Raw genomic sequence first — 24,996 nt, 5'->3', positions numbered from 1 at the left:
TTATTTAAAACATGAAGAGAACATGAAACCTAACTGTTTAACTTCACAATTACATTCGATTTTTGGACCACCCCATCCATAACATTTTCACAATTATGTCATATGACAACTTATTGGTCGGAGGTGATTTGGTTATGAAATCTACTATTTAGATGAATAGTGTGGAGGATGCATTTTCTTAAGTTTACCTTTGTATTGCAACCACCAACTGGAGAAAGCTGTTGTGCTTACGATACCGGTATATTGCTTTCCAACTGCTATCTGAAACAACTTTTGAGCATCTATCAACTATCATATCTCCTTATCATTAATGTGTTCATCTTAAAAATTATTTAATTAAAAAAAAAAAAAGAAGTTAAACAAAGCGAGAAAGCGTGGAGATACTCGACCGCCTTCCTGATTTAAAGATCATATAAACTCAGCCTTCTATCTAGTTTCAATGTCTTTCCCCTTCTTTTGTCCAAACGTTTCGCTTGGATTATCTACGAAGATGTTGAAAATTGAACAAATATTACTCAAACTAATGCAAAATTTATCAAAAATGTCAAATAACTATATTAATCAACTCCAAAATTATTGGTGAGTTGTGGTTAATGTTATGCGAAAGCGGCCAACGGTCCCCATTGGTCTCATACACACGGGTTCAATAATGTCGATACTCCTCTCATTTTAACCACCCAGTGAAGAAACGAGTATGATGTTTTATACAAAAGGTCTCGACATTAGTGTGTGTGATATCATTTCTTATAACCTAAGAATGACTATTTCACGTTTCCAATATGAGATTCCAAATGACTAATACCTAAACCACACTTTTTTCTAATAGTTAATTTGTTTGACCATCCTGTTATATATAAATATCACGTATTTAAATCTCATTTACATCGTGAGTATATTTGGATGAAGACAGAATAATTATTGAATATGTACACCCAGCTACCAAATCTTGCCAATATTGATCATGTAGCAAAAAATTCACCACAGTGGTGATGTTGATGTATAGTCAGAAGATGAGATATAAAAAGAGACAGGGGATGATATAAAAGGGTTTCTTTTGGTATGGGTAATTAGGTACAACTAGAGTAACCTAACAAATGACATAACTCATTCATTTTATATGTGACAGGTCCCATATCCTACTCATCAACAATGAAGCATTAAAACTTTAGAAACTAAACAAACATTAATTTTTCTAATATAATTGTTATCAAGGTCCTTTTACCATGCCACACATGAGTAAACACAACAATATTCTTCATGTTCTGTCAATATTCTCCGAATTACGTAATTACAGTTTTACCGAGAAAAATTACCGGTGGAATTGATCGAACCTAATTCCTGGAGTGCAACAAGGCAATCTTTCTCTTTTGTTGTTCATAATTCCTAATTTAATATCAGATTATCATTCTGGTTCTACATATTTCTAACCACCTTTTTAAAAAAATTAAAAAGAATTTACAGATCTGTATAATGTTCCATTTGCCGTAAAACGAATCGTTTCATCCTCTACTCCGCAGGCGGCGTTTCGAAGCGCCACGAAAAATCGGAGTAATCAGACGATTCAAAATACACATCTGAGTGCTCGAACAGCCCATCAAACGCCACGTAACCGCTATCATCAAAGTTACTACCAGCTCCGGCATTCAACTCGAACGAGTCGTAACTCGGACCCTGGTCGTCAAACCGCCATAACTCGCCGATCCCGGACGAGTCAGACGACACTCTAACCAACTCAGACTCCCTGTCGTTCGCCGCCTCGCCGCTGAACCCTTCGGACGGGGGAAGGCCGAGCTCGTCATCCGACGCTTCTAGAAGGTGCGTGAGATCCGGATTGGACTCGCCGGAATCCGACGTCAGATCGACCACCACCGGAGCGGCGGAAGATTCCGGCGCCGGACGAGGCGACGTCGAGCAAGAATTAGTAGCGGAGATCTCTTCCTCGAAGCTCTTCATGAACGAGTCGAGGTCGTGACTCGCCGGAACGGAATCGGAATCGTCAAGGAAGTCCTCCAGTAGGTCTTCTCGTAGCCGCTTCGCTTCGACCGAGTCGGACTCGTAGTCCCGAACTCGCTTCTTGATATTCGTGTCTTCCATTAAAAATCGGAATGAGAGATTTTTGAGATGATTGTAGAAGCAGTGGTGGTGGTGGTGGTGTGGAAAAGCGAGGAGAGAAGCGGTTGGTATATATAGGGGGACAATGTAGAGAGAGAAAGTAGAGAGAGATAGGGAAAGTGTGGGTGGTGATGGTGACGCGGGCGCGTGGGTTCGAATACTTAGGCCATCACGGACGCCTTGCCTTTTCTTTTTTTAAATTTCCTCTCATTTATCTGTTTTTTTTCTATTAATTTGATTTGAATTTCGGGTGCAGGTCCGGGTCAGTTGGGTTTTGGCCCACTTGCCTAGTCAATCTCGGCGTCATTTTCTTTTATCTCGGCTCGGCTTGACCATGACAGATCCATTTTGATGGATGAAGAGGATGTAATTCTTGGTAATAGCGAGGGTGGTTTGGGTATTGTCGATTTTGGGTGTTTTAGAACGGGGAGTTTGGATTCGATTTAGGGTTGCAGACGTGGAATTGACGGGGAGGTGAGACTGACTTTTTCAATAAAGACCGGTGTAAGAGGAAAGGTTGTAGGTAATTGATTACGTATTATTTTCTGGAAATTGGAAGACCTAATTGGGTGGTTGATGTTGTGACTACTGATAATGACTGCTGTTGTTTCTTAAAATAAACTGATTGCCGGTAAAATATGAAGTTTCTTTTATTAATCAAGCATTAGGGATATTAGGATCCCGTTAGACAAATATCTTTTAAACTTTAGATAGATAAATACTAGATTATTAGTATCATCAGATTGAACAACTAATAGGGTTCAGTTTATTACAGCAAGATACCATGTTCTTAAACTTAGTTTTCACAATGACCGTAGTGCTCATACTCAGATAAAATGTCGATATACGTTGTCTCGGTTTGAGTGACGACTACGGTAATGGTTGGAAGATATTAAGATTAGGCTCGGACCATATTGGTTTGTGATGTGGGGCTGATAGTGTCGGTCTCGAGCATGATTGCACCGGCGATCGGGATAAGATCTTTAGCAAGGGCTACGTGTGGCGGTATGGGAATGGTTATGTGCTAGGAGGAGTTGGGTCCGGGCGTAGTCGTGTAGAGATAGGTCGTGCATTTTAGTTGGGTATGATGATGCTTTTGATACACCGGTTTATGAACTAGAAGGAAAATATTTTAAGTCGCGCTTTGGGATGTTTGTTTGGCCTAGTGGTGATATGATATCTAGGTTATGGAGTGTGACTTCCCCCGTTAAGGTAGTGGTTTGCTCTAATGTCAAGGGTTGTTGTAACACATGGATATCAGGCTCTTTAGCCTAAGCAATTTATTGAATTTAATTATTTGGTTTATAGTTCACTATCAGGTGATGTTTTAGGCAACTAATCTACTGTTTTCAAGGACGAAAATATTAGTACTAAAAAATTATTCATGTTTGAAATGGTAAATATTGGATGACATCATGATAAGATCATAAACAACAACAATATAGCATAGGATCAGATTTGCATATTCCATATCATTTTTTATTTTATCAACCGTAAACAAACTCATGATCTCAATTGGCTATCTTTTATCTTGTTTTTGTTTCTCAAGAATCACAATCATGTAGGATGTCATTAGTGAACATATACACGTTTGACTATAGAGAATTTCTAAGTCGTCTCTCTAAAATCTTCAATTAGAGTGTGTAACACAAAAGTCCAAAAGCCGACGCCTTTCTCGAATTCTCGAATCAAACGACATGTCAACAGCGATTAAGCAAACCACCAAAAATTTGGGTGGGCGACAGCCCGATCCACATTTCCCTCCAATCCTTCGATTCGGCGCGCCAAAATCCATGCGCGCCGACCGCAGAATCTAGAAGAAAGACGGACACGTGGCAAAGCGGTGCTGCCGACACGTCGAGTGCGTAGGGCAGCCGCTGTTTTGATAAAAAGCCGACGGGTCGTTGGATTAGATTTGATTTAGGTCTGTCAAGTTGGGTTGCCCCGTTTGGGCCTTGGCTTCCACGTTTCCACGTGGCCGTACCCTTTCTTTCATTTAATATCTACCCGCCTTTTGGCGCCAGATTTCGGATCTGTTTTTTCAATAATGGAAATGAGAGAGATCTAGAAAGAAATAATGGAAATTATGGTGGGGTGGTATTTGAAAGCATTCACATGATGATGCAAGGGTAGTGGGTGTGTGTACGTTTATTCATTTATGTCGTGGTATTCACTTTTCACGAGGTGTTTGGTGTCATGGTACAGGACTACAGAACACTACTATACGGCTGCACTGCTGTACCATACGGCCAAATTTTGAAGATAATGTCTCAATACAGGCACGCTACGTAAAAGGTTGCCCCACTGTCACGTGGTAGGAAAAACCTTACATAAATTTTTTTCTACATTATAATCCTGTTTAAACCAAGGGTTTCCTTAACCCAATATGCTAGTTGTGATTTTAAAAATAAAAATAAAAAAGGAAATGAGTTGTGAATATCATTTTCAATGTTTAGTCAAATAATTGAGTTGTGAATTAGATCATCTTCAAGTTTGATCTTTTAGAAGCGTAGTTAAGAAATAAAAATGTTATTTTCTTGTGTATTTATAGAGTGCGACAAGGTTGTTTTATTGAACAATACTATTTCTAAAAAATATAATGATGACTCTTCGTCTCTCTTATCATTCACTAAACACTAGCCGTTATGGCTTGGGCATTTATCAATGGTGCAAGAAACCCTCACAAAGCAGATCGTTAGTCTCTAATTCTCGCTACTTTGCGACAATTTATCACTGGTGTCTGGCACCATTACTATGCATGACAAAAAAACAGATATTTTGAGGTTTTTTTACTTATATAATCATTTTGATTCGTGTCGTTCATGTCTTTCGATCATGCATGTGTTTATTTTTTATTGTACATAATCGATATGGTATTTCGATACACAAATATTTTCCATAGGTGAAATTCTTTTTAATCTAATAACCGGTGAGAATCATGTTTTTTTATTTATTTATTTAATTTGATAAATATTTCATCAAAATTATCATGAAATACCATCACCATTTGGTCTCCTTTATATGAGTAAGACTGTAGCAGGCTGTGAATTTGATTCAAGAAAGACAGTGAAATTAAGCATCGGGTTCTTTATCTGGTGAAAAGAAATGAATAGAAAAGCAGAGGCAGAAGCGTGCATTGCAGTCTCAGACCACCCAGCTTTTGAAAATCGATGCCACATTATCCTGTCGTCAAGGACAAGCGGCACGCCCTCGATCACAGTACTAATTTGTGGCAAATCTCATCTTCTACATACTTTTCTTTTTGGACTAATCTGTCATCCACCTCGCCCGGTACCAGCAATGGAAATCATGGAATAAGTTCATCATAAAATTGACCAAGTTTTTTATTTCACAGATGGAAATATTTCTCTATTCTTGTAATCTCTGTCTCATTCATGTTTTCCAGAATCTCACGTTTAATTTATTTGACCAATAAAATAAAACAGAGCTGGCTTAATTTCAGGTTTCCAGCATCTTGTTTTGACGTTTTTGATAAAATTCAACATGTACAAGTCAAAATCCATCACAAATAATCAACATTATTTTCCGTATTTAACGTTAAACAACAAAGCCATTAGTTTTTGCTGGATTTGAGCAACAATTCAAACGTTGTGCGCTTCCATTATATTGTAATCGAAGTCAGACAAAGACACTAATATATCACCCAAAAAATAAAGAAGGCCTGCGAGAGACCTTTGGTTTTGTTGAGAGAAGGCCATGCCAATGCTGTTTTGATCATGTCGTGTTAAAAACAACGGAAAACAAAACTCAGAGATAAGTCAAGGGCCGGCTGTGTCAGCCAATGGCCGGAGCATAAGGTTTCTCATTCTCTCTAAAACGTTTATGAGCAGATTCGGCTTTTGGATGATGAAACTAGAGTATTCTCTGCTACCCGAGAGATGACAGGGGTAGAAAAATTTGTATTTCCGCTAGAACAAGGTTGTACTTACTAACATTTTCGGTACGTATCACCAATTTTTAAAAAATGATAGGCGCTAGTCGGCGGACAACCAGTGATTAACGCTTAGGCGGGTTAATCGGGGGATAAAGAGTAATCGATTTTCTAGCTCTCTAGATAGAAACGGTGAAGACGAGGTTCTAGACGGGGATTTTTAAAACATTGTGTATCACCCAACATTGCATGTGAGGATTGAATTGGTATCAAAATTCTCTTCTTCTTCGTTTAACCCCAAAAAAAAAAAAAAAACTTACTCAAAAACAAAAAAAGAATTGGTATCAAAATTTTACATATCATATTACTTCATCGTTTGATCTAGCTATATGATAAGTGGTTCTAGCTAGGTAATATCAGATTACACAAACTACAACAGTTCTAAATTGCAACCAATCAACCATGAAGAAAAATATAAAGATCGAGACACCGTATAACATAAGGTAATATCAGATTACACAAACTACAACAGTTCTAAATTGCAACCAATCAACCATGAAGAAAAATATAAAGATCGAGACACCGTATAACATATTACAATGAGACGTAACACAAACGACTATATTATCTTCGTTATATTATGATTTAATTATTTCATAAACATTAACATAACTGTTAGAGCTCTGTCACATCATTCTATTATTTGTTTTCCAATCCTTCAAGTTAAACAAATAATTGTCCTTAAAGAATAAAGTAGCACGTTAGACATGCGTTGTTTTATTAAACTAGCTGGGGGAAGACAATCTTTATGGGTGCGCCCTTGTTCAATTTCCATGTGATGGCTTTAGGTTTGCGAAATTGAAAATATCCCAAAAGAGACTTGACCATCATCACATTTTCTGCATGATTTGCTTGGCTTTCAAGAAAGATAGACGAATCACATCCCAAGCGGGAAATATAAATCTGTAGACACGGTGGCCCATATGACCCGAATTTTATTGATCACGAAAATGCCGTGAAAATAATTGGTAGCTAATATTATGTGCTCCCCGCTCTTTTTTTGGTGAGTGGGAAAGGTACAAATTCCTACTTATCTTCCTACTTTATTTTCCATACTTATTAATATCTTTGATGACTTGACTCTAATCTTCTTCCTTTTTCTTGCGAATCAATTGCCTTACAAGATGGGCACCTAACAAGTGAGATAACCTAAATTTTGTTACAACTACATCCTTTCTTAAATTTAAAGAGAAAGAAACTAGCGTTAGTTGGGACGAGAGCTAATTATTCATGTAAAATCACAACTATATTCTCAACGATCAAATTTATGTCTATAGTATTCTAGCTACCTTGCTCGTTGACACCAATTGTAATTAATTTCTCTTTACGACTATTTGGTCCATTGACCTTAGATCTTGAATTTGAATCTTGCAATTAGCATTTCAAAACCTCTCACTTTCAATAGAGCACTCTTTGTTGGTCGGTGCTTAATTGAGTACATGTTTGTAGAGACTGCTGATATTAGTTCATGTCTTTATAATCAGGGGTTTAGGCTCAATGTTCCCCTTTTGTATTCGACAGTTTCATTAATCAAGACTTGAGAGCAGCCGCACCAGCCTTTTACTAAAAAAAAGAAAAAACAAGAAGAGAAATATAAGAGTCGAGATCAAAATGTAGTAATTGCTATGAATAATAGATCATTTGGTCTATTGAGATCAATATTTAGATTTCGTAAGTTTGAGGTCTTGATTTTAACTCTTGCGATAAGCCCTCGGACCTCATACTTACAAATAGTATCATATTCTCTTCATCATGTAAGTACAAAATCAAACTCGTAAATTTCCACTTACAATGGATACAAATGTTTGCATTTCATTGTACTTCATCATAAAATACGATATTCTTGTAAGTATAGAGTCTTATATTCTCCAGTTATAAGAATCGAACTCATCACTTTATATTTACGATGAATGTTTACTTATCACTATGTCTATGTTATGTTTCACGAGTAATGTATAATGGAAAAAGGTATATTTGTTGAAAACAGTAAAGCAAACCCACCCACCCTTCATTCGTGGAAACGTGTAGAAAATGGTTGAGGTCTGCATCAAAAGGACTAGGAAAATAAATGGGAAACCTAAAAAAGTAGAGATTGCCCAACTCAATCACGTATGATACAAAACAAGCTAGACATGAACCGCTAAGCTAGAAAGAAAGGATCGAACTTAACCTATATACACATCCAATGCAAGTTAAACATTGCCTTGAGCATAAAGTCCCCACAACATGGAGCATCTATCACATGTGGAAACAAATAATGTTACGAGACTAGTACTAGTGCTTAAAGCATTGTCTTTGTTAATTAGGTACCTGGCTAATATAACAAAAGAAGAAATTAGTTGTACTAGCTTCAATAATGTATCCCATGTAGGTGTATGTTATAATCTAATCTCCTTAATATAATTGTTTCCCCTAATTCGTATCGAAACACAAAGATTTGTTGAATAAAGGGTTTCATTTTCTGATTAATGTAGACTCAATACTGTCAAATCACATCATTTTTTATTCAAAACCAACCGTATTCACAATAATTAAGGCTATACATAATTTATTGTCGTGAATACTGTATCAGATGTCACGTACAGAACATGAACTCTATATAATACATAAAAGTAGTATTATTCAATCTTAACTGCACGTAAAGTAGTAGTTACAAATTTCTTAATCCCATATGATAATTTTATGAAGACAATAAAGTGCATAAAGCACAAACTATGGGGGAGATAACACTGGTGGATGTTCATAAATCTGACTTTTACGGTAGATGTGGATTTGTATGGATCTAAAGTAGCATAGTTGGTTTTGTATTCGTAGAAGAATCAAAAGAAGCTTTTGAATGTTATGCCTAGAAATACACTACCTTAGAATTAGACTACTAATTCTGGAGTTTAGTGGGGAATTCCAATTAGCAGGACGGTGTGGGTTGGAATATTTTGGTTCTTAGGTAAGAGGGCACTATTTGACGAGAGGAGGAGATCCAAGAATGACAAGCACATCCCATCTTAAGTTTGTCTTTTGGGTAAAGATTGATGGGAGATGATGAATCATAGGTTAACCTAAGTTATGGGTTTTGGTTCATATTCGAGGAATTATTGGTTAAACAATCCAAAAGGTGAAGAAACAAAAAGAAGACTCGTATGAATTGGTGGAGCGGCTATTCGGCGAGCGTGTCTTGTCCGTGTAACGTGTTCTGCTTCGTGGTTCTTTGTATTTGTTTGGAACTATGGATGATGGAGGCAATGTGAGTAGATTGGAGCCTCAGAAGGTTTAGTAAATTAATGGGTTGGTGGCCGTGTATTGTAATTTGCAAGTGACATGTTCTTCTGTGTTAGCTACGCATAAAGAAAATCAAGTTTTTCAATTGGTAAAAGGAAATTAAAGTCTTATCTTCGTCCTTGGTACAGTTGAAAAATTAGTTAAGAAAATTATTGGTGAGTGAAATTTTCACGTAAATGATTATGTTTAAATTTAAAAACAAGTTCGAAAGAAGGTTGGTTGAAGGAGTAAGACTTTAGATCTTTTCTTCTTTTTCTTTTTCTTCTTATTCTTTGTGTAGTCGTTAGCTGATAATGTACTCCTACATGATTCACATTCGTAATGAAAACATAGTGGAAACATGGCTCCAACAATATCCAAACACTGAGCACTGTGAAATTTCTGGTTTGAAAAGATAATTCTAAGTATGACTTTAACCCTGTTTGAAATATGAATGAGAATCTCAACTAAAGTAAAATTAAAGTAGACGAGAAAACGATGTGAGTGTGACGTTGTATGGTTCCTAATATGTGCTTACCATATAAGAAAATGATTACACTTGCTCATGTAAAAGCTAATTTAAAGAGACAATGAGAGACAAATGTATCTTAGCCATATGCAATAATCTTCAAAGTTAAAATTATAACTTATACTATGCATTTATTTTCAAACATGAAATTTGCTTGTACCTCTCAATTCTCAAAAATTGTATTTTAGGTGAGCAAACCGCTTACGAGTGATCGATTGAAAACATGTATTTGTACTCAAAACTCATGGCTTTATTCTTCAAGCTTGTACGCTATAAACGGGTAGGGCCAAACCCGCTCATCATATGGTCTGGGTTGGGTCATCCTCTGGCCTCCCCTCAAGTCTGGGCTATAATGTTAATATAAGTAAGGACGTCGGGCCAAACACAGCAGAACCCAAAAGAAAGGAAAGTTGCCAATTCTAGGGGATTTGCATTAATTTTCTGACCTCATTTCCCACTGCTCCAGCCTTCCCGAGCTTCCTTCCATAATTTTGACAATTATGTCTTACAACTGGTCACTATTGGACTCGTTCTTGGAGATAACTTATGTGTTCAAATCGGAAACACAATGTGAGTGACAATTCATGTATTATTTCTGACTTATTAATCGTACTCCATTATTTTGAGGGCCATTCTATGACACAAGTCCCAGGCTTAATGTTCTGTAGCCACGGAATTTCACATTGGATCCGGATCCTCTTCTCATATTGACTCATGCGGAGATGTGCGAATTTTTTTTTTATTCACCAAAAAAATCGCACAAATATTGCTAGCTGCCTAGCTGATAAATAATTCAATACTTGGGAGATTGAATTATACTACTTTGTAGATTCGTAGTATTAGAAATCGTTAAATCAGTTATCGTTCAGTATTAAAAATTAACAAATTTCACTGTTCTCGTCATTCGTTGCAAAAAAATGAAAACAACTCTCAGCAGTAAAATGATCCTTCAGAGCTAGACATTTTATACTACTGCAAAGTTCTATTTCATTTCAGAGTTCTGGGCTAGTTCCTTTACATGGCTGAATTTAACCTTCAATCAATAAGATAGCTGGGTTGAAATTTGAATGCAGGTAAGCCATTGATGAACAAACTCCGGCCGATTGGTTTATGAAAAGACTTGGGGTTGAATCAATCATCACAGATTGAAACATTACATCATTATAACCAAATTCAAATCAACTCAAACAAAAAAACCAAAGAACCTAAGCAGTGGGATTAGCTTTCTTCCGAAGCAGCAGGATCCAAATTGAGATCGAAACCCGAATCCGCATCCGGCCTTTTCTCTTCCTCAAAGTCTCTTGCTTCGAAAGAGAGCCTCAATTTCTTGGACGTAGTCAACTTACGGCCAGCATCTCCGTCAGGTTTCCCAAACTGCCTGGCTGCCACTTGTATCCTCCTGAGTATGGTAAAGAACTCCTCCACCTCCTCCTCCGTCACCACCGTGCCGTTATCTTCCTCCGGTTTCGCTCTCTTCCCGTCAATTCTGCCCTCATCGTCGCGCTTTCGCTTTTCTGCATCCATTGTTTTTAAACAAAGTTTGTATCTCAATTTTCAACTCTGGTCTGTATTATATATAGAGAGCTTTTGCCCTGTGACTTTTGATCCCGTCTTTGTTTTCTCTTATATTCCTGGCTGGCTGCCGGGTTAGTGATGCCCATTATGATTGAGATGCCCTGCGTCATGCAAGTGACGTTTGCGACTTTGCATCTGCAATTTGGAATTCCACTGCTTTTGGTTTTGGTCCTCCTTTCAAGTCCACTTTGCTTTGCTCGGTTTGCTCCAAAAACAAGAATAAATTACAGAAGACCGACTTCTTCTTCTTTTTTTTTTTTGGAAATGAAGAAGACCGACTACTTATGTTTTACCATGAGTCTTTTTCTGGAGTATAAAGAATTTACTATATGTTGTTTTTTTAAGGGTGTGTTTAGTTGTTTATAAAACCAATATTATCATTTCTGAAAAATTATAATCAGTAGAAGATTTGTTGAACAAACGCATTGTCACATTGATCTAACAGATACAGACTACAAATGAATGACTGCCAAATGTAATGTATGGTCTAACGTCTAACCGAACAATGTAGAGTTTCAAACTATCTTAAACTGAAAGTCCCAACAATGGTTGATGACAAATTCAAAGGTGTAAATAGTTGATACATTCGAACACGCTTCTTCTTCAAGCAATCTTCTTCTTCCAGCTTTCACATTTTTATTCTTGCAACACAATCTTCACTAACGATCACAAGAGATCAATGAAGGTCAACACTCAACAGTATCCATGAAACCCAATTAGCACAGATCAAATTCCGGCTCCGGTTCCGGTTCCGCATTCAAATCAAAGTCCACATTCTCCTTCTTCTTAGTCTTGGCCTTCCCTTTGACGCCGTCTGCCTCCTCGTTTCTCTCAAGCATTGCCCTCAAACCTCCGTCCACAAATTTACTTCCACCGCCGACGTCAGCGCTCTTGAAGTAGCTGACTGCCACTTGTATGTTCCTGATAATAGCGAAGAACTCCTCAACCTCGTCGTCGTTCGCTGCCGGCGCCTTCTTATGCTTTTTCCTCCCGGAAACGACGTCATTGCCGGCCTGCTCTCTCTTTTCTGCCTCCATTGTTTTCAGTTGCCTGTTTTACAATGAGCGACGTTCGACGTATCGTAAAGATTGGAGGGGACGTTCCACCTCTGATAGCGCCGTGAAGATAGTGACCCGCAAGCGGTCCAATAGCATCGCGAGGCGTGGAGCAACTCTGATCACTTGTTTCGCGGAGACTTTTTCTTCGGTGATTGCGTTCCTGTGACGTCGGTGCAAATATAATAATGGGCTCTTTGAGACCTTAAGCATGACCAATGGGCCTGCTTGAGAGTTTTTAGGCCCAAAAAGTCCAGCAGCAGAGCCTCCCTACCTCTAGAAAACGAGGTAAGCAATGTGATCTAGTATATTACCCATGTTTCCCTTCCTTGTGTCTAGGAATTGCTTTTATGTGACTCTTGTGGTTAAGCAATACTTTCTTTTATATCTAACGTCTCCAAAGGAGTTATTGAAATTTAAGGAACTAAACTACGGGTAGGAATAGTATCAGATTCAGATTCTCTATGTAAGGTGGGGAAATTGAAAATGCCATTGCCAAAATCTATATATCTTGATGGTATGCTTAATTAGTAGTAGTGCACTGCCTGATACCTGTTTTAGCTCACAAGTCATTTGATGACAATGCTTCCCTCTTGCCTCATACTTAGATTTGGGTATCGGGAAGTGTCGGCTCATCTGAGCATTTCTGTGGTCAGTACACATTTTAGTTTTCTGTTTTTGATGTGGGTGGTGCATGTAGTAGTTCTAAGATCGATCTCTTATCATTTGAAAGTAAGTGGTGGACTGGTGGGAAATCTAGTTAGTTCTTTTGCACTGGCACATAGTGGACTGGTGGTGCTGGGGTTGGGTGAAAGGAGATGATTCAAATGATGGTCTCACCGTCACTGGCCATGCCTTGTGAGATTGACCGTCTTTGCTGGTAGGGACTTCAGTGTTAGGTTGGTGGGTTGAAACTTGGAACTTATGCAAGTGCACCGGTTCCTTTTCCATATTTCAGTTCACAGGAATCTGATTCATCTTTGTCAGATACTGTTATGGCTAGTTTTTGTATCTGCATTTTATTTACCTAAGCACATTAATTACAGGATTTCACCAATGCAGATTACCAAAACTTTATTGTATCAAAATGTTGAAAGTAAAATGTTATGCTTGTTCTTTCAATCTACATTTTCAATTAAAAAAAACAAAACAAAAAACTTAGGGGAATTTTCATATACACCTAATTTTAAAGAGTAGTTTTAAATAAAACCCACATAATATTCCTATCTGATAGACATTTAAAATGTATCAATTATGATAAATATTATGTCCTATTTTTTCTAAATTTTACACAATTGCCACCATTCAACTATAACATATTAATATAAATAAGCTTAATTGATGTTGTCTTAAATACCTTAATTATGAGTTTTTCTTCTAACACTAACATTTTTCAATCAATTTGCAAGAATCATGTAGTTTTTTTTAATTTTATGAAAAAATCTAGATTAAAGGAATTCATTCTCTAATTTATACATAAGGTAAAATATAATATGAATAAGATATCTGATCTAAACCTTATACCTTAAACCCTATACCCTAAACCCTATACCTTATACCCTAAACCCTATACCCTACCCTATACCCTAAACCTATACCCTAACTCTATACCCTAAACCCTATACCCTAAACCCTATACCTTAACCCTATACCCTAAACCCAATTTTAGGTTTCTTCTTTATAGGTATATTATCATATCATGTCCTATTTAAAAGGTACATTAGAAACGTAAGTAGTAGAGAGTAAAATGTTCTCTCAATTAGGATGAGAAATGGTATAATAATATACCTAAAAAGAAGAAAATTAATCAAAGAACAAGAACGTGTACCTTACAATTAGATATTTTTCGACTATGTAGAGAGACATCAAATGTGAGCTTAAGAATGAAAAGTATCATCCTATTACAAATGACATGCTTCTGTATATAGCATATATATACACTCAAGTTAGTAATAACAAGGTGAGGAATTAAAGAATGTAATTGATTATGACAAAGTTAAATCTAACTAAATTTTAGTTAGTATTTGAGTTTCAAATTGATGCTAAAATTGAGAAATATACCAAATTTAGCTTTTTACTGTCTGAAGGGCAAATTAGAGAAACCGAAAAATGAAGAAAACTATTAATTATAGACATTTGCTCTATATGATATGTTTGCTTATGTGGAGTGGGTGTAAAATAAAAGAAAAATATGTCTGTGTTTATCTTAAAAAAAGGTCTATTATTTTAGATTTTTATCTAATTTTCTCAAAAACTTAGAGGGTTCTGGATCCAAATAGTGCATGCGGATGTTGGAACAGTGACAGGTGATGAGTATAGTTTGATAGGAAGATCCATTAAGGTCATCTTCATGGACTAATCAAACTGGCATGCTTTCAATTTTGATGGACCATATAACTAGCTAGGCTAGGGTTGGAACCGGCCATTCAGCCATCGTGGTCAGTAGTAGATATAGGCATATATCGATCTAGCTCGATCTTGTTCATTTCAAAGGAGGACCAGTTTATCCATGCTCGAGAAGAACCGAACGACTGCTACTGTGCTTTTCGCATCCACATCAAGCATCTTGGAAAATCTTTCGGTGTGGATAAGAAAGATCAATATCATAATGTTTTACACTGTGGTTGTTATACAGAAGTTTTGTTGGCGTTATTGTCCATTTTTGATAGCCGCGGTTCGCTTGGCTAGCATGCATTTGGATTCTGAGACCACTCCATCCTCTTCAACCTGGATTTTCTGAGATATATTGGGCCGAAGAAGATTGATTACAATTTAGGGCGAACCTTTCCAAACAGTTGTCTTCACATGGTGGTGTTCGATATATCTCTTCGTTTTTCTGATCAGAAAACGGTACCTTCGTTCAGTTCAGTCTCTGTTACAAACAGGATTCTGCATGCGGAAAACTAAACCCCGGCCCGCCTGAGGATTAAAGAAAGGAATAGGTAGGTTGGTGTTCTTAAATCTTAATTAACTGTGTAATTGAGCGCGGCGGTCTATGTGGTCTTGGTCTTACATCTTATTAAACAAATTCCTTCAACAAATCATCATAAACGTACAAGATATGAGTGTATGGAGGAAGCGGGGAACCATGCATGGACAATCCAAAGTTGATATTTGTCTAATTGTCTTCACGTACCCACCACGATTGCTATCGCTACAACTGTATCTGTCTACCTGATCTTGAAGCTTGATTCCTGCAAATTAAGCCTAGATATATTACTCCATGTTCTTTTTCCTGGATCTCTTTCCGAGATTTAACACCGACTATTAGGTTATTAGAAGAATCCAAGGAGAAGCTTGTTCGTTATAGCTGGATTGTGTTATTATCATATTTATAAATAACACAGACATCAGATTCTAGGGTTTTATCGAGCTCGAGGTTAGGGAAATACAGTAATAAGTACGTTTTCTAATAAGACATGTGTCCATGACTGTTCTACTGCGAGTACTAATAAATAGGGATCCATATATATGCAGGATCTTATGTACGTCGTCTTTTGCAAGTGACCGAAGATTTGCTAGCTTCGTAAGCAGTAAAGCTAAACGTCCAATGATAACGAGTAACAAACAATAGCAAGTGATCGAGTTCTGAGTAGTGTCCCGATTAATAATAAACATGCAAGCACGTAATTACTTATCTAGCAAACTACCTTTTGTTCTCCTGCTGATTTGAGTGCTTAAGTTTTGTAATAAACCAAATTACATTAAAGAAAAACCAATCAAACTATTAATCTTCAATTACCAACACCTGGCTATCTGTATCACAACAATCGTATCTAATCTTACGTTTAAGCAGTGGTAGACGCAGAGAGATATGTAAGTGGGGGTACAAAAATTAAGGAAGTAAGGAACCTCTAGAGACAACTCATTGTCCATTTCTTCTTCCTCTTAGATCTCCAATTTTTAATCACAGATCTTGGTAAGTCATATATTTTGAACTATTCCAATAACAACAGGACACAATTCTAAGACCTAAACTTTGTTTGATTAATGTGGAGTAACAGATTCTTACACAATACAATAAATGTATATTTATGTGTTAATGTCATGACTCATGATTAAAGGCAGAATCGACTAAATACTGGGCATATATATGAAGCCCAAAAAAAAGAAGTTCATTGGGGACAACAGCCCCCACTCGCCCCCCTCTGCATGCGTTCGCCGTTCGTCCCATGTATAATGCATAACTTTGAATTATGGTCTTGATTATGCAGAAAATAATTGCTGCTGCTGCTGTTACATTTGATAAAGAAACAAAATAGTTCACGGCTTTATCGAATTGTAGAAACAAATTTGCCATATGCCAAGTACTAGTTCAGCGAGTGATCCAAAACCAAAGCATCCGAAGTCCAAATTACCTGCTTCGTTTGATTTCCTTTTGGAATTCGAGCTACCCAGTTTTATTTGTTCACGATTCTTTTTGTTTCTTATTTCAATCACGCATAAAGCCAAATGCAATTATAGAATGAAATATACTAATCTTTACAGTCATGAGTCATGCATGGAGTGATGGAGGTTAAGATTTGATACGAGACACAATCAGCATTCGGATTTTCCTCTTATCTTGCAGGTTTCGCATCTGGAATTCTCAGCACGTACATTTCTTTATTCATTGCCAAATCCAAGTATCAATTTATATACAAATACACAAGTGCGTAAGGGACCAGTCGGACCACCTTCACGTTTTGATGCTTAATTTGTAGATAGATTTGTGATGACTTTCTGAATCTCATTTCTTGTGCCATACAGATGGCTAGGTAGATAGATATTTTCAGTTTTAACTAAAGCAATGAGAGTAGCTGGATTTGATGTTTCTATCTCTTACAAGCATTTTCGGTTTCGAGTGAGACGAGGAAGAGAACCCTCTTGATCCTTCAAATAATGAGAAAGTACTGGGAGACATCCAAACGAAGCACTTGTTTGGTGGAATGGGGTGTGCATGTAATGATGTAATGGAAAAGATTATAAAGAAGGGACTAAAGAATCACCATTGTTGAATCAAGTAGACGAAATAAGATTTTCGAGATGATCGTACTCTTTTTGCCACATGTATGTGCTGCCTGATTATTTACAATATGTCATCGTTCATTTTCAAATGATTTCAACAGTGAGTGATTAGTTTTTAAAGATTAAACAAATATTCATATGCATATTAATTTACCTACACGTGTCACGCGTTTGATATTTGTGTATGATTTAACGTTTAGAAAAATAAGTATGACAAAACTTAATTTCGGCAAAGGAGGATATGCATTTCTACATTGGAACCTTCTACATTTCTACTCTTACAAGAAATGTAGAAATTTCGTCACTTTTGGCAGTCTTCAACTTCCACTTCGTCGCTCACAGCAACCCTACAAGGCTCACTACATCTGTCCAACCCTCTAAGGCTCTTTCTTCACATTCGGTTTTGCTTTCCTAGATTTCAAGGAAACTGAAAGCTCAGATAACACTAAAACCTTGCATGCCATTCTCGCACTTCTGAACCAGAAGATAGCAAACGCCGCGCTGTTTTCATTTCCCAAGTTCTGAAAAGTTCTGTATGTAACTCCATCTCCTTTGACCTTTTTCCATCAGATAAACATCATAGTTCATATCAACTTCTTTATCTGAGAATTAAGCCTATTTGTACCTGAAAGATTCCGTTTAACATGCCATATCCCGACTTTGAAATATTTACTTCATATGAGATTTTAGGTGGTGAATCAAACCACCGGCAAAACAAAAGCATCAAGCACTAAAATTAGGGAAAAAAGCATAGCCTTTTTGTAAGAAAATCAAGTGTCCATGGTAAGTGTTAAGGTAACCATGATCGTCTAGAGTTGTAATTAGCTCTTAAGCAATGAACTAGTCTAACGACTCTCGTAAGGCAATAAAACATTCCGAATCAAGTCTATCATGACTAAAGTAACTGCGATTGATTCTAGCATAGTTGATTAGTTGTAGTACGACTAGTACCCACAACTGCGACACCTTGAAATATTTCTATAATGATTTGTAATTTCTAAAAAATTTAATATTCCGAAGCACTATAGTTTTGCCCAGTCTGCCGTGATAAAAGCAAGATCAGTGAGCTTGGGTCCAGCGCGGCCGTTTTACCCTCTAATCGGTGGCCCACGTACCATCATCACTCACATGTATCCGATGACTCACTCTCACTGTCTATCACTCTCTTCCATTTTATATAAACCCCAAAACCAGTCCCAACAGTCACTCCCCCTCTCTCATTTCACACACTACTCTCTGAAACTCACTCAGAGGTAGTAGTAGTAGTCCCTAGTAGCAATGTGGTCTTCCACCACCACACTATGCCTCTCCTCTCTCCTTATCCTAGTCTTATCTCTCTCTTTCTCCGGTGCATACTCTTACACCAACCCCAAGATCATCGGCAAAGGCTACCGTCTCATCTCCGTTGAAGAAACCCCCGACGGCGGGATTCTCGGCCTCCTCCAGCTCAAATACAAGTCCAAAACTTTCGGACCCGACATCCCTCTCTTACAGCTCTTTGTCAAGTAAGTAACAAACCCACAATAAACACCAAGTCACTAACAGTAAACATTGGATTGAATCATGCCATGTTAATTTCCGAGTAGCTAACACTGTCTGATGTTGTTTGATTGTTACAGGCACGAGACAGATCAACGGCTGAGAGTCCACATTACCGATGCTCAGAAGCAGCGGTGGGAGGTACCCTACAACCTCCTACCCAGAGAGCAGCCTCCGTCGCTGAAGCAGAGCATTGGGAAAGCCAAGGACCCTATAACAGTTTCCGAGTATTCAAGCTCGGAGCTCATCTTCAGCTACACCGCAGACCCGTTTGGGTTTGTGGTGAAGCGAAAAATGGATAAGCAAGTACTTTTCGACACCAGCTCTGATGCTTCAGGCCCTTATGGAGAGATGGTGTTTAAAGACCAGTACCTTGAGATCTCTACAAAGCTTCCTAAAGATGCATCCCTTTATGGGTTGGGAGAGAACTCCCAGCCCCATGGGATCAAGCTCTACCCAAATGACCCTTATACCCTCTACACCACTGATACCTCTGCTATCAACCTCAACACTGACTTGTATGGCTCCCACCCAGTTTACATGGATCTGAGGAATGTGGGTGGTGAGGCTTTTGCTCATGCTGTTCTGTTGCTCAACAGTAATGGGATGGATTTGTTTTACAGAGGTGATTCTTTGACGTATAAGGTTATTGGGGGTGTGTTTGATTTCTACTTCTTTTCCGGGACTAGTCCACTAGCTGTGGTTGACCAGTACACTTCTTTCATTGGAAGACCGGCTCCAATGCCTTACTGGTCTCTAGGTATGTTTTTCTGATTCTTACCCTTGATTTTGTTCTTGGTTTATTTCATTATTGTTTGTTCTGACTTGGATTTGATAAGGATTTGGTTTAAGAATTTGGGATTATTGTTCTTTCTGGAGAATGAAGGTTCTTTTTTTGGCTTATAATATGCAGCATATGCTATCTTAGTGGTCCCAAATTGCAAATTTTTGGCTCATGTTCTGTGTTTTTATAAATTTTAATTCAAGTTGATGATATAATAGGAATTGGGTGTTTGTTTAATGTTTAATTTATCCCCTAATATGATATGCTCTGTGTGTGTGCATGACCATGATACTCTGGTCTAAACAATATCAGATTTAGAAATGAGTAATTGAGTATAGACAAGATTAGCTTTATCTTTTCTAATCTTGGTTGGTGGGTTGGTTTGTTTGATTTTTTGTTGTAGTCTTTTCCTGCATTTCTTATACCTATCTCATCAGAAGCAACTTTCTGTTGCTTTTCCTTGTTTAGCGATGAAAAGTAACTTTCTAGGCCCACATTAGTGATATAATCCTGCGTAAAGTTGGAAGTTTTAATCATCTCCCTCACCGTCACAGATAATATTTTTTTTGTTTCAGCCATTTTTGTATCCTTGGCATGTTTTTCACATCAGAGTAACTTGATACCATCTCTTTTCTATATGAGGTGCTTATTGAGTTCTCTATCTCCGACTCTATCCAAAAGCTGTGGTGTTTGCTAGTAGGGTCTTGTTGATGGTATTCTCAGAAAGCCATTCCAGTCAGAACTTAATGCCCTCTGATCTCTATATATCATTGCCATGCCCTATGATAATGACAACCATCTTTGGTTGTTGGGCATTCTACAGCATGTTAGTGTTGTTCCCCCTCATACTCAATAACTATGGTCATGTTCTGGGAAGAAAGTTATTTAATCAGAGTTTATGAAAGTGGTTCCATTTACCTGTTTTAGCTCGAGCATTTAATGATAGTGCTCTGTCCATAGCCTCATATCTAACTGGTGCTTTAGAGGCTAGTTGATCTGTTTGATTCTTGATTTCGGATGCAGTTGGTGAATACAGTTTCGTCTTACAAATGAACTACATCTCTGTGAGAAAGTATTTGGTGTCACAAGTCACTATACTAAAAAATAATTGTCTTCCATGGTTCTCTTGTCTCCCTTGCATTATTAGTTTTTTCCAAGTTGGTGAGAATTTGGAATTTTTGCTAATACATGGTGTCCTTTTGATACTCCTTTTTTTTTGCCTCATATGAGACTAGTGGCATTTTTATCTTTTGGACTGTTTGCTTTCCTATACTCTTCTGTTTTGAGTAATACAGTAGATAATTGAGACAATTTCAAGGAAATGTAAATTTTGCTAGATTGATCCACTAGGCATTGTTAAATATTGACTATTGTGGCAAATGATAGATATGTAGTAACCGGAAAGGTTTGAAAATATCTGAGATATCTCAGAAAAGCAGTATGCCCAATTCCTGCAACAATTACATGATATCGGACAACATTTGCGTTTTATCAAATCAAACATATTCATCTCTCTTTCTTTCTCTTACCTGATTCTTTTGAGTATTCTATAATCTCTTTTCCAACTTTTCTTCTATCACTTAATCAGACTAAGATCTTTTTTTACTCGTTGGTTTTTAGTTTTTTACTCTGCTAATTGCATCTGTTATGCTCTTTTTTTTTCTTTTTCTTTTTTGTTCTAGTCTTCAACCCATCCCACCAGTGCAGGGGTGGATTTCCTTATCTTGTTACTCCAAGTCTCCAACAATCTTTTCATTCTGCTATTCTCCTATCAGTTTAGAGTGTCCTGTGTTTCCTGACTGTATTGTATGCCCCCTGACGGTTATTATTTTCCAAGCCATTTTCATTGATCTGTGTCATTTTAATTGTACAGGATTCCACCAATGCAGATGGGGTTATCACAACTTATCTGTGGTTGAAGATGTTGTTGAGAATTATAAAAAGGCTCAAATTCCTCTAGATGTCATGTGGACTGATGATGATCACATGGACGTGCGCAAAGACTTCACTCTCAGCCCCACAAACTTTCCCCGGCCAAAGCTTCTGGCATTCCTAGATAAAATTCATAAGATTGGCATGAAGTACGTTGTCATTGTTGATCCTGGAATTGGTATTAATAGTTCGTATGGTGTGTACACAAGAGGTCTTGCTAATGATGTTTTCATCAAGTATGATAATGAACCTTACTTGGCTCAGGTTTGGCCAGGGGCTGTACACTTCCCTGACTTCCTCAACCCAAAAACTGTTTCATGGTGGGCTGATGAGGTCAAGCGCTTTCATGAACTTGTCCCTGTTGATGGGTTATGGATTGACATGAATGAGGCTTCAAATTTCTGTTCTGGGAAATGCACAATTCCAAAGGGGGTACAGTGCCCTAAACCGGGTATACCTGGCTGGATATGTTGCTTGGATTGCAAGAACATCACAAATACGAGATGGGATGATCCACCTTACAAGATAAATGCTTCAGGGACGCAAGTTCCCTTGGGTTTCAAAACCATTGCCACTAGTGCATATCATTACAATGGCGTTTTGGAGTACGATGCTCACAGTCTTTATGGTTTTACGCAATCCATTGCAACTCATCAAGGTCTTCAAGGAATTGCAGGCAAGCGGCCATTTATATTATCCCGCTCCACTTATGTTGGTTCAGGCAAGTATACTGCACATTGGACAGGTGATAATAAGGGAACTTGGGAGGATTTGAAAATCTCAATCTCTACTGTCCTCAATTTTGGAATATTTGGGGTGCCGATGGTTGGCTCAGATATATGTGGGTTCTATCCAGCACCTACTGAAGAGCTTTGCAATCGTTGGATTGAAGTGGGTGCTTTCTACCCGTTTTCAAGGGATCATGCAAACTTCGCTTCCCCAAGGCAAGAGCTTTATCAGTGGGAGTCGGTAGCTATCTCTGGTCGAAATGCACTAGGTATGAGGTATAAGCTCCTTCCTTATCTGTACACTTTGACCTACGAAGCTCATATCAGTGGAGCTCCAATTGCAAGGCCACTGTTTTTCTCATTCCCAACATATACTGAATGCTATGGGTTGAGTACTCAATTCTTGCTAGGAAGCGGGCTTATGATCTCTCCAGTTCTTGAGGAAGGAAAAACCGAGGTCAAAGCATTGTTCCCCCCTGGAAGCTGGTACAGTTTATTTGATATGACACAGGCTGTTAATTCAAAGGGACAGTATGTTACACTTGATGCGCCGTTGCATGTAGTTAATGTGCATTTGTATCAGAACAACATTCTACCAATGCAGCAGGGTGGAATGGTATCTAAAGATGCGAGAATGACTCCTTTTAGCCTCGTAGTAACCTTCCCAGCTGGGGCAAGCAATGCGACAGCAAAGGGAAACATTTTCATCGATGACGATGAGCTTCCAGATATGACACTGGGAAATGGCTACTCCACATATGTCGATCTCTATGCAACCCTAAGTCAAGGATCTGTGAAGGTGTGGTCAGAAGTTCAGGAGGGTAAATTTGCTCTAGAACAAGGTTTGATTATTGAGAAGGTGAGTGTGCTGGGACTGGATGGAAGCGGAGGAGCATCAGCTCTCGAGGTTGATGGAACTACAGTGACAAGTGTTTCAAAGATAGAGCTGAGCACACTGGAGCAGGAGTACCAAGAGGAGGTGGAAGATGGAGAGAGCAAGACCAAGAGTGTAATGGTTCAGGTCAATGGTTTGTCACTCCCTGTGGGTAAAAACTTCGCCATGTCCTGGAAAATGGGCGTCCAAGGTTGAGAGCTAGAATGCACGTCTTCCATTAGTTTAGATCTCTTGATTACGTTGTTTTCTTTTCTGAAGCTGTTAGCAGCGAGGGTATTGTTTGATTTCGAGTTTATTATTGTGGTTTTTTTTATGGCGAGGAGATGAGCCAAGGAAACGCTCATCCTTTTCCATGTAAAAAGAGCCAACATAGAGAGGTTTAGAAGGTCCATCCATTGTTGTTGTAGCTACTAGTATCTATGGAATAAGGCAGATTTCATGTCAAGTTTAAGGGAAAGTAAAAGAAGAACTTCTGTAAACTTTTTCTGCCTGGTAATCTACTAGGTTACTGCCAAATTATTCCGCGAGAGGAATTTCATCAAACGGATATGTAGAAAGAAAGTGATGCAATCATCACAGCTACCTTAATGTTTGGACCATTCTCTTGCGGCTACACAAGTTACTTGGGATAAGCTTTGTTTCTGGCAAATATGAAGTATCTGACCCTTCCAATCTCAGCAAATTTGTCTTACTTGCCATTTTATGCAACTCCATGATCAGCAATCTCTCCCCAAATTCTGAACATCATCATCTTGTGCTTCAGAGCCTTACACATATACAAGCGTAGGTATTTTCATTGGGAACTTAAAGTCCAATCGGCTATAAATTTTGTTTCTGGAAGCAGCATGTGATTCTGAAGAGTTCACCCCACAAGGTTTCATAAGTCAAGGTTGGTATCAATGAAGTCCCAAAATGAAAATCGGAGTGAATTTGGACTACTGTAACAGGTAGCAATATTGGTCTAAGTCTTTCAATGCTCACCAATTTAGTCTGATTTCTCAACCTTTAGTCTGATTCCTCAACCACTCCAAACCCTTTTCTAACCTCTTCCCCCTTGTCTTCAATTTCTGATCAGCTAAAAAATTTTAAAGAACACTGCATTTCTGGTAAGGTGCAATAAATTATAAACCTAAGATCATGACATAATATATGCTCAGAAATAATCTAGTTAAGCAAGAGGGATTCAGCTCGTCTGCAGTAACTGCATGGGAATTTCATAAAATCACAATCCTCTAGATAATCTTATGGTCAGAAAGCTGTCACATCAACTATTATCAGAATTAGATGTTTTTTCTCTAACTGACGTTAAAACCGATTACTTACCCTTCACTTCTTCCTATCTAAAGAACTCATGTTCTTAACCCAGCAAAATCAACATCACCGTTTCCTCGATCGAACTCATTCAACAAAAACCCATTCAATTCCAGTTTGGGTGGTGATCGCAAAACCCAACAAATTCTCATCAATAAACTTCAACCACATCTACATCAAAACCACACCACGTCTGAACCAATCAAAGCCCTTCTTCTTCCTCATATCATTTATCATACTCAGCCATGTCTGCACCCATGGCCACATGATCTTAACCCCTCTCTTTGCACACCAACGTGGCTAATTGCTCTCCCCTTTTATG

The 24,996-nt window shown here is 38.0% G+C and overlaps 2 protein-coding genes and 1 non-coding gene across 3 annotated transcripts; 2 read left to right on the top strand and 1 right to left on the bottom strand.

The window, feature by feature from the left end:
• Positions 1 to 11,066: 11,066 nt before the first annotated feature.
• LOC101296010 (protein NIM1-INTERACTING 2-like) lies at positions 11,067 to 11,372 on the bottom strand. Its single transcript, XM_004300933.1, has one exon. It carries the CDS (start codon positions 11,370 to 11,372, stop codon positions 11,067 to 11,069), a length of 306 nt encoding a protein of 101 aa, XP_004300981.1.
• A 462-nt stretch (positions 11,373 to 11,834) lies between these two features.
• LOC101295131 lies at positions 11,835 to 17,140 on the top strand. Its single transcript, XR_184624.1, has 2 exons — positions 11,835 to 12,766; positions 17,049 to 17,140. It is a non-coding gene; the product is annotated as an uncharacterized LOC101295131 (transcript).
• Positions 17,141 to 18,760: 1,620 nt separating this feature from the next.
• LOC101294848 (alpha-xylosidase 1-like) lies at positions 18,761 to 23,796 on the top strand. Its single transcript, XM_004299039.1, has 3 exons — positions 18,761 to 18,990; positions 19,105 to 19,784; positions 21,682 to 23,796. Exons 1-3 carry the CDS (start codon positions 18,764 to 18,766, stop codon positions 23,556 to 23,558), a joined length of 2,784 nt encoding a protein of 927 aa, XP_004299087.1. The 5' UTR covers positions 18,761 to 18,763; the 3' UTR covers positions 23,559 to 23,796.
• The last annotated feature ends 1,200 nt before the right edge of the window (positions 23,797 to 24,996 follow it).

This window comes from Fragaria vesca, linkage group LG5, assembly GCF_000184155.1.
Source record: "Fragaria vesca subsp. vesca linkage group LG5, FraVesHawaii_1.0, whole genome shotgun sequence".
NCBI classification, from domain to species: Eukaryota; Viridiplantae; Streptophyta; class Magnoliopsida; order Rosales; family Rosaceae; genus Fragaria; species Fragaria vesca.
The sequence above is the reverse complement of the archived record's forward strand: the minus strand, read 5'-3'. Positions and strand labels throughout refer to the sequence as shown.